The 17,928-nt window shown below is 36.6% G+C and overlaps 1 protein-coding gene across 3 annotated transcripts in view; it reads right to left on the bottom strand.

Annotated features, from left to right (window-relative positions):
* pkn1a (protein kinase N1a) overlaps nucleotides 1-17,928 on the bottom strand; it is a 41,059-nt gene that overhangs the window by 8,546 nt on the left and 14,585 nt on the right. The window contains exons 1-7 of one of the 3 annotated variants that reach the window (XM_039687521.2): nucleotides 15,363-15,626; nucleotides 8,609-8,909; nucleotides 7,703-7,851; nucleotides 6,253-6,373; nucleotides 2,580-2,725; nucleotides 968-1,181; nucleotides 666-860 (exon numbers count right to left, since the gene is read on the bottom strand). In XM_039687521.2, the coding sequence (XP_039543455.2) occupies nucleotides 666-860; nucleotides 968-1,181; nucleotides 2,580-2,725; nucleotides 6,253-6,373; nucleotides 7,703-7,851; nucleotides 8,609-8,909; nucleotides 15,363-15,461 (1,225 nt within the window). In that variant the 5' untranslated portion in view covers nucleotides 15,462-15,626. Of the gene's footprint in view, nucleotides 1-665; nucleotides 861-967; nucleotides 1,182-2,579; nucleotides 2,726-6,252; nucleotides 6,374-7,702; nucleotides 7,852-8,608; nucleotides 8,910-11,543; nucleotides 11,646-15,362; nucleotides 15,627-17,928 lie in introns of those variants that run through there. The other 2 variants (XM_039687530.2, XM_039687536.2) reach the window with 2 other exon arrangements.

The following is a 17,928-nucleotide window of genomic DNA, read 5'->3' as shown; positions in this document are numbered from 1 at the left end:
CAAAAGTATGTCTATTAATTGAGATCAGATTAAGTGTAATAAGCCATGGACCAGGCCAACCAGCTATGAGGTGAATCATAACATTACAAAGCTTTGTTAAAAGCAAAAACAACATTTGGAAATCAGACAAAAAGACAAAAGGTACAAGACTGTGTACTTAACGGCTTTAATGAAGCAACTATAAGCCTATGATGGATTGTGATCAATATAACAGAATGAAAAACAATGGAGAAATAAAAAACTACTCATTCAAAGTTGTTGATTATATCTATAGAAACAATATATTTTAAGTTTATTGCATGTTTAGCGTGCGTGGACTCTTTTATTGGTGAAATTTTTACACAGCATCGTGGGTAATGTAGTTTGCCACCACAAATTCATTTGTTAAACACGATTATTTAAAAAAATAAGCTAAAATCATGCAATCCAACGGCTTTAACGGAAGCAAATACCATCGATGAGCAACCTCAGAGCTCACAGTAGGTCTTGTCTTCAATAGGCAATCACCACCCCAAGCGTTATAAGCTCTGATGCACTACATCCTGTTCCGTTCATTGCAAAACTGTCATCGCACATGACAGACACATCAGATTACCGAGTTACATCAAAACTCACACATCACCACGGACTAATCACACTGTGAATGTTACATCCTCTACACTCACAGGAAAGTTCGTCTGTTTTGTGGGGGGTTTTTCCGCTCACACTGCCGCTGCGACCGTACAGGCCTTTTCCACTCCTCATAAAGGACCGCCCCTCTCCCGGACTGTAACACGGCAACAACACCTGACTGCCCCGGGAACGACCGGGAACCACCTCCAGCACACCCACACAGCCCAGCAATGTGACCTGAAGAGTGCCTGCACATAGACGTACAAAGGTACAAAAAAAAAATTAGGAAAACAAACAAGAAGCCAGTTTCTGACAACTCGTACTGAATTAAAGGAAATAAACAATGTATGAATACCAGTGAGCGGAGAGGGTTTGGAGAGGGTGCTGTACTGGTTGTGCAGGTAGGGAGCGCCGTGTCGGGAGCTGAACGCTGGTGAGGAGGCTAAAACCAGCTCCTCTTTAATGACAGATGCTTTGGGATGATCCTCGGGAAGTTCTGCCAACCGCCGATCTAACGAATCTCTCAGCAGATCCAACCTCTGAGACGACTCGCTCAGACGACACTGAGCCTGTAGAAGCAGAGAGAGGAAGAATCACTCACTGTAGTAGACTTCATTATTCACTTAATTGGAAAAGACGGTGTTGACCTACTGTATATAATAGGAGATAAAGATATCACTGAAAGCTACATGCCATTTTTTTAAATACTATACAATGTAATGTAATGTAATATACACTACTGTTCAAGTTTGGGGTCCGAAAGATTTTTTAAAATGGCTTCGAAAGATTTTATCTAATGAATGAGATCAAATTTATTTAGCATTTATTTGATATACACAAAAATACAGTACATACAAAAATACTATTACAATTGAAAAGAACATTTTTCTACTTTTAAATCTTACCATTAGAGCCAGACCGATATTATCGGCCGATATTAGGCATTTTCTTATCGGTATCGGCAGTTATAATGGCCGATAAATGAATATTCCAAAAATACAATAAAAACGGACGAAACACGCTTGAACCATGTCATGAGTGTTGGAGTTGTATGGTTTGTCCACTAGAGGGCACTCTACACCGTTCCTGTTAGCAACACTCGTTGAGTTGGTCACGAGACATATATTGCTTGAATAACAATTAAAAGAACATCCCCATCAGTTCTCTTAAGTCAAATAAGCTTGACAAAATTTGTGACTAATCATCTCCAGTTTAAAAAAATAAATAAATAAATAAAATATCGGCCGATCGGAATATCGGATTTTAAAACCCAAAAATATTTGTATCGGTATCGGCCTTCAAAATCCTTTATCGGTCGGGCTCTACTTAAAATGATATATAGTAGTGCTGTCAAATTATTAAAATATTTAATCGCGATCGTCATCCACTCAAAACGTAACGTTACTATTTGGCCGGCTCGCAAGCCGAAACGAGCGTGTGCGGCATAAACGTCCTTGCGCCGCGCTCTGAAACCCATTCATTTCAATGGCTTGCGCCGCGCAAGAACGTTTTGTTGCTTCTTCGACCAAAGCGCAAGCGGATCTAGCTAGAACGTAAACATAACAACAGGCACGCCGCAAACACACATTTCGGCTTGAGAGCCGGCTTTGAGTGGATGACGAGCGCGAGACGCCGAAATGGATCTTCTTGGTTTGACGTTTTGTGAAACTTTCCCAAACCTTTCTAGTTCGGATTCGTTTGCACAACGTTATAATTCACGCTGTTTTTTCTTTTACCACAATAGCATTTGTAAAGGGCTGCATTACGCTCTAGCGCCACAGCGCCGTAGTGGTCAAATGGCGATATTGCACGCATATCAAACGACTACTCGACAACAATGATATTTGTCGAAAAATTTTTATTTTTGACTAATCGTTTCAGCCCTACTTGCTAAACAAAAGTAATTTCTTTTTTTTTTTTATTTACTGACCCCAAACTATTGGAATGACAACATAATATAGTTTCACCTCTGACATGGCCTTCTTGTCCTGTACTTTACTGGCTCCGAGAAGCCTGAGGACATTTTTGGCTCCCTCAGCGACAGCATGCTCCACACGGTAATGGTGTCTGAGCTCCTCAATTCGTAGCTCCATACCACATGGGTCAGGCTTTCCTGAAGAGAAACACACACACACACACACACATTTAGGCTATCAATATCGCTCACACTCTCACAGCAAATCACACAGCCATTGTAACCCCGCAATTAAACAACAAGGGAAAATTTATTTCGAAATCAAATTGTTTGTTGAACTGCACAAACTCTGATCACTATTAAAATTACTCTAGTTAGCATTTATTTATTTAATAATCCTTTCATGAACTTTAAAATATATTTTTTCCCCTAAGTATTAGGGCTGTGAAACGATTAATCGCGATTAATCGCATCCAAAATAAAAGTTTGTGTGTACATAATATATGTGTGTGTAGTGTGTATAATTATTTTGTATATATAAATGCACACACATGCATATATAAATTTGCATGTATATACTTTATATATATATTTATACAAAATTAATATTATACACAAAAATAAATATTTGATATATTAATAACACATTTTTCTTAAATATATACATGCATATGTGTGTATTTATATATGCAAAATAATTATACACACTACACACATATATTATGTAAACAAAAACTTTTATTTTGGATGCGATTAATCGCGATTATTCGTTTCACAGCCCTAGTAAGTATAATAATAAAAAATAGGTTTTATTTTCAAACAGTTAAATAATATAAACCTATATTTTAAAATGTAGTTGAAAAATTGTTTTAGATGAAGAATATCACGTGTCGTGGTTAAAAATGTTACACCCATTAACCAAAATGAAACAGAACAGACATTAAGTCTAAGATACATTTAAAGGTACACAAGGTCATGTGCATCTATCAGACTTTGAAGAGGGCGAGGGATGATGTCAGATCAGGACAGCGAGCTTCCATATAGTAATTACTATACTTATGCAAACTCGGGGAGATGATTGTAGATCCTCAGAGGTCTGCCATGCTGCCAGCTACAGACTTTTAGAAATAAGAGGATTATTAGAGATTATAAACGGAAAGATTAAGATGCTATGGTGTTATATTATTCCGTCATACCATCAAAAAACATTGACATGCTGTTCGGGGTTTTATATAAACATTTCTCTGCGTCTGTTTGGTTCTGACTGCAGTTCAAAGCATTCCTGAGTACAGGGAATATTGTCAATCTTCTAAAATAAACGAGAGTACAGACTGTTTACTATTTCTGATTTACATATATTTTTAATATAGTTGAGAGACTAGATGAGCGTGCTTGTGTGTGTGAGAGAGAGTGCGTGTTTGGAGTTGGACTGCCTATTAAAATCAAATAAATATTGATTTTTATCAATTCTACAAAAGAAAACTTGGGGGCAAAAAAGGATGAGTTTGAGGGAAAATTTATAAAGAGGTACAATAAGACAGTTGTAAAGAAGGATTGACTGCAGTGTTTTTGTGTCCTTATACGGCATAAAGCTGAACGAGGTGACAATTTCATAAACAGACTCCTGACGAGTGCATGTGTGTACATGTACATACACATTAAATGTGCATGTGTGTTTATACGGGAGTATTAAAGAATGTGTGTTTGTTGAATGTGTGAAACATTTTGTTTTATATCATACAGTCCCTGGTCTTTGTCTGATGATGATTTCATAAGCTATAATCACTTTTTAAATGCATATAAAATTTAGGTTTGTGTGTTGTTTTAATGTAAGGGAAATTACAATTCAATCAAGATAACGTTTTTAAATGACAATAAAAAAACATGTAAGAAATAAAATGTAATAAAATTACGGAAGAGAAGATCATGTGCTGCTGCTTCTCTTGAGCTGAGCCAGAGCGATCTCACGCCACAGCGCCAAAACGCTATTTAAGTTCTTGAATTTCTGAAGAAAACGGACCTAATTCGAAATTTGAGACTTTATTTCATAATAATAGTAACAAAGCACAAAGATTATTACGATTTATTGGATAGGATACGCACTACAATGTTCCAATCATTCATCAAATGACAACAGGATGACTAATCGATTCTTGAGGTTTAAGAATCGATATCGGTTAGTAAAAATGAGAATCGATTAATATCGAGAAATCGATATTTTTTACCCAGCCCTAATACTGACCCCCATATTTTTTATGGTAGTGTATGTGGACAATGGATAAAATACTGTGTATACTAAATAAAATGTACTTTAAGGCCATGTGTCCACCGAAGCGTTTTTCCACACGCCTGGCGTATGTTTTCAATTGTTTTCAATGGGAGCGCCGCGTTTTTTTAAACGACATGAGCGTAACGAGGCACTGAGCGTTTTTTTCACAATGAAGCGCCGAACACCCAACGTTTTTTACTGTTCGCGGAGAGTTGAAAAATGTTCAACTTTGGATAAAACGCAGCGCTCATCACTGTCACTTTCTACCCAGTCGTCCAATCACAGTGGAGGAGGGGCGGGACTAAACCACACCGACCAACTGTCACAACATTCTTTCTGTACAACGACATCAACCAGCAGAGCAAACCGAAAAAAAAATGCATGAAAAATACATTTTTAGTATGTTTAGTTTTTAAGTACATTTTTAGTTTTATTTAGTTTAGTTTTTTTATGTTTTAGTACGTTTTTCGTACATTTTTTGTAAATTTTTAGTACATTTTTAGTTTTAGAAACAAATTATCTGCGACATCAGTTTCAAGTAAATTCTGTATCATAGCAACGAAACGTCTCAACGGAAAAAACGCTGCGCTGACAAAACACTCTCAAACGCCAAAAGCACGGCGTCTTCAGCAGAACATGGACACACGGCCTAACTTACAAGTTAAAGCTATTTATTACATTGCTTGGTTGAATTCCAATGTACAATGCAGTCTGTTATTTCTTGATAGCACACCGTTGCCAAGCATAACACACCGTTGCCATGAAAAACAGAGTGTTGCCATGGACTCTTTTTTTAGCAGAAGCAAAACAATCGTTTTTAAATCAATACACTCCTTCTTGAATCAATATTTTGTATCAAATTTTTGATTAATTATTATAGTTATAGAGAATACAACCCCGTCAGGCAGATTCAAGACCCCTCCGCTTCACGTCGTATTCGCTATAATACGTCGTACTCTCGCTCTACATTATATCCCACTTATTTAATGGTTACTGGGATAAATTTATTTCATATGAAAAGGAACCAATTATAAGTAGGTCAATTATTTTTTATTTATTAATCTATTTGAATGTCGCCCCTTATTTGTTTGTATTTGTTCTATGTTTTATAGATTACAGCTTTATGGTGTAAACTGTTAAATCGAGAGTTGTGTGTTTCTCAGGAGTAAAGGAAATGGAGAGCGGGAACTGACTGTCATCAGTTACTTGATCCTGTGTGTGTGTGTGTGTTTGACTCACTCTAAGCCAAATGGGGTCATAACATACATTTATTGATCCGTATGACCTGCACTCACTGCTTGTGCATAAACACTGTACACCTGACCAAACACACACACCACTCGTGAGATTCAGGTGGTTATTGATCTGTTTATTTCTCTGCTCATCTATGAAATCAGACTCTAAAAGCAACAAAGCAGTAGCACACATACACACACACACACACACTAAGCCATACCTGGTGTATCATCATTGTGTTCGTAGGCCTGCACTGTTTTCCGGATCTGCATGCGGATGATGTCAATCTTTGTCTTGCTGTCCTGTAGCATCTGCTGAGCTGTCTGCAACATCTTCTTATCCTGACAACCCACACACAGACACAAACACATCATTAAACAGTGAGTAAACCTCTTTTGACAGACTGGCTCAGGTTCCAAAATCTAGTGAGCTGCTTTGCCACCTACATAGAGAGCAACTTCCTGAGACAGGCAAATAGCATTCAGCGCTGGAGTTTGACATTAGCTGAAAATTCAGCTTTCCCATCACAGGAATAAATTACATTTTAAAACATTTGAAAATAAAAACAGTTATTTTAAATTATAATAATTTCACAATATTACAGTTTTTACTGTATTTTTGAGCAGCTTTAGTGGGCTTAAGAGTGGTGCTGTGGCAGTGCGTCGACGTTTTTGCGTTGACACTTCTTAATTTATTTATTTTTTGCATGTTCCCGGCAGTACAGCTTGCCACACACACACACACACACACACACGTGGGAGACCGAAACATTGCAGAATAGAGGACGAAGACAACTAGAAGTGAATGTGCTTTCCATTAAATGAATCACACACAATAAACAAACCCTTAACAAAAAAAAACAACATTGCAATTTAGACACAAACTGGTTGCCGGTGTGGAGAGACGTACAAGCTCGGGAAGACTCGGCTTGAAGTCGTTCATTCTCGGACGCGGCGCTGTTACAAAAAGTGAGAGAGAGTGAGAGAGAGAAACGGAGGGAGAGCGGGGAAATACAACTGAAAGAATACGCTGCGTGTTTAAATACTGTTAAAAAACGAAACGCAGTATGTGGCGGCGAATTAGTCTGTGTGGGAAACACTGCATAAGTCATGTGCGAACTTCTCAGCTCGGCACTGACGGCTAATAGCGTTGAGTATCTTAACTTTCTGTCGACGAAAGCAGAGCGGTGGAGAGCCGCTTCGCCATGCTTTCATTGTTTCGAATTCGTCATTGGAGCTGAAATGACGGGTTGGGGGGTTTGTGTCGAACAGATTTGCTTCCCCTGGTCTGCATTTTCACCAGAAATACGTTCTTCTCCCACACAAAAACAGAATTTCAAACCAAATATGTAAAAATCCACGAAATTCCACGTTAACACTAGATTCCGCGTTAATTGTCCAATTCCGCGATTCTGTTATTGTATTCCGTAATCATAGGGCCCTAAGTATTGTATTTGAGATGCATTGTTTTTTTATTAATCTTTATATTAGTCGTCCAATTAGTCGTTAGATTAGTCGACTAAGCAATAAAATAATCACCCAACTAATCGTTAATATTCGTTTACCCCAGCCCTACTTAAGAGACTTTCAAAAATACGTAACCACTCGTACCACCAAAGAGTGCAGATCACTACGTTTTGGAACAGAGCGTTTGTGTGTGCATTTGTCTACCTTAGTGGAGCCATTGGCGTAGATGGGGATCATATTTTCAGCCCCCTGTTTGACTTTGAGTTCGATGTTTAGCTGCCTTTCCAGTGCAGCGATTCTCTCCTTATGTGCCGACGATCTGCTCTCTGCTCCTGGTGACTGAGGAACATCATCTAAACCGCAAGAAGCGGAAAATTGCAGTTAGTCGTGAGATGAGGGATTTAAAAACGGGACTTGCGATGAGTAAAATCAGTTTTTTATGAAAAAACATGAATTATTAATATTTCAGTCATCTATAATTTATGTTTGAACATATGTATTTTTGTTGGATTTAAATATTAATAAGTATCGGAATAATGGATGAGCATAATCTAAGTAAATCAAAACACGAAATCAAATTGTTTAAATCTTTTATGTATGCATGTATGTACAAATACACACACACATATATGTGTATATATATATATAGGCAAAAGCCTCTAAGTGCCATTTGAAATTTTCTTCTAGAATGATAATTTTATCAAGCTTGTATATTTAAGTTCAGTGATTTCACTTAAATGGCAATGATAATTACCTATTAATTGTTATTTAAGTGAAATTACTGAACTTAAATATACAAGTTTGATAAAAATCATCATTAAAGAAGAAAATTTCAAATGGCATTTAGAGGCTTTTGCATCTGAACTCTTCATATATACATATACATACCTGTGTGTGTATATATATATTTAAATTGATTAAAAATGTAACTAAAACGTAATAAAACAAAGCGTTAGAATCTTAAATCTTGTTGACATTAATTGGTTTTTATGTAAAAAATATTTTGTTATTGTAAAACAAAAATTAGACTTCTTAAAATTAAAAAGTATTTTTCTTTCATGAAGTCACTAGGTCATCATCCCTCGAGTACAGCAGTGTCGGTCAACTCACCACGTGAATCATCCGTCCCTTTGACGACAATATGAGCATCCAGCTCTTGTAGTTGATCGTGGAGCGTTTCCAGACGTCGATTGGAGCTCCGCAACTGACTCTCCACCTGCTGAGCATTTCGTTTATCTGTAGTGGCTCGGCGGAGATTCTCTGCCCCCTCTTTAATCTTCAGCTCCTTACGGATCTCCTTACGGATTCGCTCTCGCTGTTCATCCAACCGCAGCTGAACACTCGTGTCAGAGAAATCGGAGTTGTGGTCCAAGCCAAGCTGTTCTAGTACCGACAACCCACCGGGATCACTCTGCAAAACAGAAAGATGAAGTTTAAAGATCAAATTCAGCTTTACATATCCTAAGAGATCTCAGTAATGCACTGACTGCATTCCATTGAGATCACTTTGAATGTTGGCATGAAGTCTTATCCACATTGCAGCTTATCTGGCTAAAAAGTGGCAAGACTATCTGACCAATAAGTGCAATATTCTTGTATTCACATGCTGTTGGGTTGATCGCAAAGCCCGGGAAACACCAAGTCAACGTCAAAAAACTAGCAGTGACAAAAGCTGACTGTGTTGTTGCCTGTTGTCAGCCAAAAACTATCACGTGTGTTCTGTACCTGCATGTAAGTAAACACCAGCGGGTATCAATAGTGTTTGTCATTCAAAAGCTGAACAGCCAATCAGAGTTCTGGCTGTCACCGACGGCACGGCGCCAATTGAACATGCTGTATCGGCCCAAAAAACCCAGACGGCGTACAGCTAGATCCAGCGGTGTTCGGGTAACAAATAAGCTCGACAAAACGTCTCAACACTGCCTGTCAGCCGACCATTGGCTTAGTGCGTCCCAGCCTTTAAACAACCGTGATCTCGATTCAAACACCCACACAATCTAGGTCCTAATATTATCTAGGTTTAATATATTCATATTTATATATGAAGAGTTCAGATGCAAAAGCCTCTAAATGCCATTTGAAATTTTCTTCTTTAATGATGATTTTTATCAAACTTGTATATTTAAGTTCAGTAATTTCACTTAAATAACAATTAATAGGTATTTATCATTGCCAAGTGAAATCATTGAACTTAAATATACAAGCTTGATAAAAATTATCATTCTAGAAGAAAATTTCAAATGGCACTTAGAGGCTTTTGCATCTGAACTCTTCATATTTATTTAATTTAGCACATTTCAGTTCAGCACTGTTTTATTGTGAGGATTATGTTTGTGTTTAATCCAGTATCAATTTAAAAAAATATCGGTTGAATTATCGGTTCAAGGTTCAATTTATTTATAAAGCACATAATAATACAACAGGAGTTGACCAAAGTGCTGTACATAAGATAAAATAAAATAAACTGTACATAACATGCTGTAGAGAGGATAAAAAAAAAATCAGTGAATCACAGTTAAATTCTACGCCTTTCTATGGACATCTCAACCTCTCAATAAAAACCAATTACACCAATACGTACTCATCGACAATCAGGTTATGGATAAATTGAATAATCATGAACAAATTATGGACACACCATGGACAAATTCTACGCATTTCCATGACCTATTTCCAAAAACCTATTACATCAACACATACTCATGGACAGTCAAATGCTAATGCAAAAAAGTACGTTTTTATCGGTTATCGGCATGTACGGTCAAACCTAAATATCGGTATTGGTAAAATCCGCGATCGGTTGACCGTTAGTTTCCATGTTGCAAAACAAATTTGTATTATAAAATTTTCAAAATCAAATCAATCTTTATAATATCTTCTTAATATCTTCGTGCCTTATAGTCACATTTAGCAGAATAGACTGGGCGACGATTATAACGTTTTTATACGATTATATCATTTTGTGATAATACAAGCAATCAAACAGTTTAGATGCGTAATAAATTGCAAACTTGGTCCCTTTAAACACACCTTTGATTCCCGGTGGACTGATATAAACGTGCACCTGTAAACTGCGTGGAAGTCAGCCAATCATATTGGAGCGATTTTTGACAAACATTTGTGTGTAATATACACCAGCCTTATTCTCAGTAACATAACATGACAAATTGACAATATACTTAATTATCTCTCAGGAATTTTGTGAACATTGTGAACTGTGTCCAAAAACAAGCTAAAAAGGTGATCAGCACAACAATGTCTAACATTCCACTTGAAATTACTCATATTAGATTAACACATTGTGAACTACAGCTTGGAAACATCTAACATTAACAGTGGATTCCAGACATTTTGGGTCACTTGCCCTATTGTTTTCCATCCTGCTAGTCATGACTTCCACATTGGGATACTATTCACAGCCTGCAAAGAGATACTCCTGCCTGTCAGAAACAAATTACTTTAAAACATTTGTATTTCAGTACATCAACTTCTAATGGTTTAAAAAAAAAATCATTTTTTTAAATAAATATGCTTCAACTAATCAAATCTAGAAAAGGGAAAAGAAATTCTTAGACAAAAGAGCTTTTTAAAAGCACCCACAATTGATTAAAACAGTTGAATGCAAACTGTCTGGAAATGTTTACTTTCGTAAATCATGGAAAAAAATAATCAACACTGTTTTCGGAGATAATAAAAAGCAAATGTATCACATGCAGCAGGAACAGAATGGATCTTCTACTATGTAAAAATACAAACAAAAAACACTTCAAAAGGACATTGAAAACACTAAAAACCACTTTATAAAACTCAAACAAATGTTTTATAGGTTACACAAGTTTGCGCACTAGTCAAACCCACTAAACAATCAAGAAAAGTGACCACAGACCACATCCAATGCGTTTTTAAAATCTAAAATCCAGTCATAATTTGTGACACTGAATTCAAAGGTGCCAATAAACTCCTATAGATTTGCTATGTCAATGTTCTCCCTCACACAACCTATGGAAAACGTCGCCAACAGCGATCCTGTCAAATAGATTGTCACCTGTATGACCAGATATTCCCAGTGATCCCATTCACCAGACCAACACATTCTCCTCTCTCCGATAATGACACCAATATCCAGTAGCATAGAATCAGAGAGAGAGAAAAAGAGAAAGAAAGAGATGAGGGAAGGGAAAGCTGTGGTCGAGGGTCGCCCTCCCTGTGCAGGATATCCGGTTAAACCTCTGCGCGGTCTCTTCCTGTTTTCTGCGAGGCTTGCCTATACTAGATGACACCAGCGTGAGGAATAAGGCTATTGTATGCGTGTGTCTTTTTCACTTTCGAGTAATATTACCCACATTTCAATTAAATTTAGCATTCAACATGCATCCATTGTTCATTTATCAGTTTATAAAAATGTAGTTTCATTTAATGTGACAAAAAACTTCCAAGAAGCCGAGGCAGGAAGGACCTTCATAAACAACATTCATAGGAACATGGAGAAAAGCACGAGCACATGTGTGTGTGAGAGGGTGAGATACTGATATACCAAGATAAACTAAGCAGTGGAGGTTGGCGGAGCGTCTTGTGTTCACTAAGGTTGTATTTACTTGATCAAAAATACAGTAAAAACAGTCGTGTATACATTTTAAAATGTAATTTATTCCTGGGATGGTAAAGCTGAATTTCCAGATTCCTTCTAATCCCGTCATTTGATGATCAAAAAATATTTCTTATCATTATCAATATTAAAAAAGTGGTGCTGCTTAATATTTTGGTGGAAGACTTCTTAACAGCATGTATTTAAAATAGAAATGTTTTGTATCATTATAAATGTCAAATTTGATGCATCCTTGGTGAATAAAAGTATTAAAGGAGTTCACTTTTAAAAACACTTTTGCCGATAATTTACTCAACCCCATGTCATCCAAGATGTCCATGTCTTTCTTTCTTCAGTCGAAGAGAAATTAAGGTTTTTGATGAAAACATTCCAGGATTTTTCTCCATATAATGGACTTCGATGGGAACCAAACGGTTCAAGGTCCAAAAGACAGTTTCAGCGCAAACTGCAAACTGTTTTTAAGGGCTTTAAACGATTCCAGACGATGAATAAGGGTCTTATCAAGTGAAACGATCGCTCATTTAAAAAAAATAACAAAGTTTAAGTTTTATAAGCTCAAATGCTCACCTTGCTCTGTTCTGTGATGCTTGTTCGTGATTCTCCTGTTCGAACTCGTTTATCAAAATGAACGAATCGTTTTTCGTGTCGTTTGGTTCATTCAACGAACGAAATGACCGAGTTGACTCGAAAAAGATTTGTTCAATTTGAAGAACGAGTTCGAACAGGAGAGTCACGAACACGCATCACAGAACAGAGCAAGGTGACCATTTGAGCTTATAAAACTTAAACTTTGTTATTATTTTTTTTAAATGACGGATCGTTTCGCTAGATAAGACCCTTATTCATCGTCTGGAATCGTTTAAAGCCCTTTGAACAGTTTGCAGTTTGCACTGAAACTCTCATTTGGACCTTGAACCGTTTGGTTCCCATTGAAGTCCATTATATGGAGTAAATCCTGGAATGTTTATCAAAAACCTTAATTTCTTTTCGACTGAAGAAAGAAAACATGGACATCTTGGATGACATGGGGGTGAGTAAATTATTGGCAATTTTTTTATTTAAAAGTGAACTACTCTTTAAAAAAATAAAATTACACATTAATATATTACAATATTATAAAAACATTTTCTTATGAATCCAAGTTGAGACTAATTAAGATAAAAATAGCTTTAGTTCTGTAAAAAATATTCCAATGATGAGCAAAAAAAAACGGTCTAAACTGTAGTAGCGGTATTCCCCCGGTGTGGCTGGGTTTAATTCATTGTTTATGAGACGACGGCATCAGCTTTCTAATTCTCAGCTTCTCATTTCATTGTGTGATGCTGTACGACATCAACCTAATTAATTATTATCACTAGAAATGTACCCAAATAGCTGGTTTGAAACTTGAGGAGCTTGAAACCGCTGCTTTTTTGAAGTCTTTGGTGTAACTCAAGATAGCAGCATGCAGTTATTGTGCAACTGAAACTCGAAAACGGGTCACATAATCACAAATCAAACCAACTTTTTTTTTTTTCAGCAGACACCCTGAAGAAGACACCCTTTCTCAGTTAATGTGATCAAACTGCTATCTGATCAAAGAGCAAATGAACACTGAGAGCCTGGGGCTCATGTGTGTAACGGCAAAAACACACTTTCAACACTGGCAGAGATTCCACCACAGATAAAGCAGATCACAGTTAAGTTTAGTTTGCACAAAAAACAGATGAGTCATTAACAGTAACTGAAGCAAAAAAATAAAAAATAGTGCGTGAAAGATTTGACTCGGTCACATCAAAATAGCCCTTTATTACAGGACCAGCACACGCGATGCTTTAGTTTACAATCCTAACGAAACGGTAATATATGTAAATTAATCTGACTTTACATCTACATTATAGTTCAAAGGTTTGGGTTTGGTGAGATTTTTGTAATGTTTTTGAAAAAGAAGTGTCTTATGCTCACTAAGGGCCGTTCACAGTCTTTTTGTCTAGCATTTAAAATGATTGTTAATGGAATAACTTTTATTTATCATGAAATTCATATGTTATGGTTTATGGTTATATGGTTTATGGTTATATGATATGGTTTATCTGATCCACTTTTGGAGACTTCTAAATGTGTCCTGGATATAAATAGGACATATTCAGAAACACATAGACATAGTGTATTTAAACATCGATCGATTTCGAATAACCTACCACATTCCCAACCTTAAAAATGCTGGCACCCAGACGGCAGACAGAAGTACCAGATCACTGCACAAACAACCCTGTGGGACTCTTTCTGTGACATGATGACACAAGCATTAATTGATGTGGTTTCAACAATACGGTTTCAGCAACAATGGTTAAAGCCTAAAACCACAGCATCTTTTCGACCATTTCGACCAAACGCAAGTCGTCAGATCTCAACTGAGACAACATCTGAAGCCAACTCAGTGCGTCCGCTCACATGCGTCGACTCTCACAAAGGACTAAAGAAGACTAAGAGAGAGTGAGACAGGATATAAAGAGCGTCAGGCTGAGGAAAAGCATAAACAATGACAGAACGGCACAAGGGAGAGTCGTAGAGGAAGAGGGGGATGAGACTGAGGAAATGACGTGATGCAACTCGCAAAGATATCAGATGTTGGGGGAGGGAGGGAGGACACGGTCCACAAAGAAAACAAACGTCAGCCCACACGGGAAAAGTTGAACTCCTACTACAGAAACAAATAGACAGGAACAGGGGAAATTTTAAATCCAAAGAAGGTGTGTTTTAAGGAAGTGCAATCTGACATATAAAGCACCGCGGCATTTCGTATCAATATAGTCGAAACTAGAAACTTAAATAATTTTTTAAAGGAACTCTGTATTGTAATGACTTAAAGTGGCATATAAATGTATTCATATTTTTTATTTTTAAAATACAAATAATAGATGTAATACAATATTAACTTATTATTAAATTAAAGTCACAAAACATTTCTTTAAACTGAAGAAAAACAAAACGGATTTGCATTCTTGCACAACACATTTCACATGACGGCAAATATGAACTCACTGAAAAAGATCGACTCTAAACAATGCTGGGTTGTTTTAACTCAAAATTGGGTAAAATATGGACAAACCCAAATGTTGGGTTAAAAATGTCATTTAAAATTCAACTGTACATTTTTTACATTACATTTTTAAACCAACATTTGGGTTTGTCCATATCTGACCCGAATCTGGGTTTGAAATAAAATAGTGCAGAGTATGCTTCCACAAAAACTTGGGGCGTCTTTAGCAAGCCTACCACTTGTGGTGTAACCGAAGTCTCTGGGTGTGTGATGTCGTCGTCGTCGACGTCGTGCTGCTCTGTGAGGGATGTATTTCTTCCCTCCTCGTAAGCCATGTCACATCCTCTATGTCCCTGCGCTGTGATAAAGTCTGCTAATAAAATCTCCCTCTAGAGCGGCGGTCAGTCCACCTCGCCCCCCCCCCTGCGGAGACCCTCTATCAATCCCACTTCATGAAACAACAGAGACAGCTTCCCCCTCGACTAAAGAAAGGCGAAAAAAAACGGAAACGATGTGGGGGTGAGACGCAGAAAGAGGAGAAAAAAAAGCCAAGCGACAGATTAGAAAGTGTGACTAAGCCCCACCCCTCAACTTCCTTACCGCTACATAAGACCATCTAAACTCTCTCCAGTCATGTCTGTGAGTGTGTGTGTGTGTATGTAGCGTACTACAAGGCATGATACAGAGACCATCATCTAAACATAGCGCTTGAAGTATGTCAAAGTCATCGAGGCCACCGGAAGAAAGGTTCACTGTCATCTGAACTAATTCTTTCATAAACGTAAGACACTTTACCCCCCCAAAAAAATGAATCTAATTAGTGATAAAGAGTTGCAAAAATTATGAGAATAGGGAAATCGAAAGATAAATAAAAATTTAGACCAAGTGTGAGGAAGCGAAATAGTGCAAGAAAGGGCATAATGGATGGTCAAATACAGTCAAGAAAAGGTCCAAAAACATAGTTTGTGTGTTAAATCATAATTCTAATGGTGCGATCGCCCAATAATAACTTTATATTTGATCTGTGGTCTCTATAAAGGCTGATTAGATGATGCAAAACGCGTTAAGACATTTTTTAATTGCTCAACTAAACTATTGTGATATTTTATTCTTTTTTTCTTTTTCTCATTTTAGCGAACGCTTTTATCCAAAGCGACTTACAATTACTATATATGTCAGAGGTCACACGCCTCTGGAGCAACTAGGGGTTAAGAGTCTTGCTCAGGGACACATTGGTGTCTCACAGTGGATTCGAACCCAGGTCTCTCACACCAAAGGCATGTGTCTTATCCACTGTGCCATCACACAGGAAGATTCACTGATTTCTATCTCTGGTGTGTAAAAGAACAGTGGAGATGTGTTAGGAACATGAGACCCAGGTGTGCAATACAGCTTTACCGTTCTTGAACACCAGGGGGTGTGAACCACAGAACTGTGCAGTGAAATAAGAGTCAAAGTGTCTGTTTGATATCAGTTTGCGGGAGGGACCTTCACTGATGTAACTTTGGAAGATTGTTGCTGTAATAATAACAGACTTTAAGACAGAATGCAGATACAGAATGACACATTAAAAATAAGAAGAAATGTTTTAAAAGGGAGATAAATACTGAGAGATATAACGGTCTACAAAGCTAGTAGTGTGTCTGTGTTGGGGGGATACATTGGAGACTGGACATTTCTAAAATATCAAGGATTTTTTTCAAACTGTAAACAATCCAACTCCACTCCGCTTCTTGTCAGATCTGATTCCAGATGTCGTTCTGACACTAATGTTACAGTAACAGCGTCTTCAAAGCGTGTCTAAAAGCCCTGTGTTTAATGAAGATTTAACAGCATGATGTTGCCAATAAAAAATAACTCTGTATTTGGTATTTGTTGGGCGAGGAGCTTGTTTAGGGTGTTACAGACCATCTGAGTCACACTCGTTACAAATCCTAAAACAAACTCCCAAAACTAAACACACACTAGATCATTAAAAGAAACATGTTTATCCTGTTTGTAAACTGTTATGCAAATACTTGCACTTACCATATCCATTTATGTTACATTTGCATTTGGCTTTGGATGTGCATGAAATACTGTACATATTCATCAGTGTTTTCCAAAGGAATTGAACCCATGAACTTAATGTGGCATGTTTATATATATATATATATATATATATATATATATACACACATATACACACATATATATATATATATATATATATATACACACACACACACATATATATACTGTATATATATGAAGAGTTCAGATGCAAAAGCCTCTAAATGCCATTTGAAATTTTCTTCTAGAATGATAATTTTTATCAAGCTTGTATATTTAAGTTCAGTGATTTCACTTAAATGGCAATGATAATTACCTATTAATTGTTATTTAAGTGAAATTACTGAACTTAAATATACAAGTTTGATAAAAATCATCATTAAAGAAGAAAATTTCAAATGGCATTTAGAGGCTTTTGCATCTGAACTCTTCATATATACACACACACACATTTAAAAAGTACAAAGTCAATAACTTTTAAGTTTTAAAAGTAAATAGAGTGTTAATTCCTGTTTAAAATGTAGTAGCAACAAGAAAATAATACATTTGTAATAAATAATAATAACTAATATCACGCTGTAATAATAAAAGAAATATTAAGGGCTGCACAGTAATGGCAAATCAGTTAATTATTTCCCTTAATATTATAATTATTCATTTTGATGAACAGATTTTACACTCAAATATTTGTTTTATATTTTATTTTATAATGTTGTTTTATTGAATAATGTTTGGTACATTATAATCAAC

Source organism: Pimephales promelas, chromosome 6 (assembly GCF_988280905.1).
Source record: "Pimephales promelas chromosome 6, fPimPro1.hap1.1, whole genome shotgun sequence".
Taxonomy (NCBI): Eukaryota; Metazoa; Chordata; class Actinopteri; order Cypriniformes; family Leuciscidae; genus Pimephales; species Pimephales promelas.
This window is presented reverse-complemented; position numbering and strand designations above follow the sequence as displayed.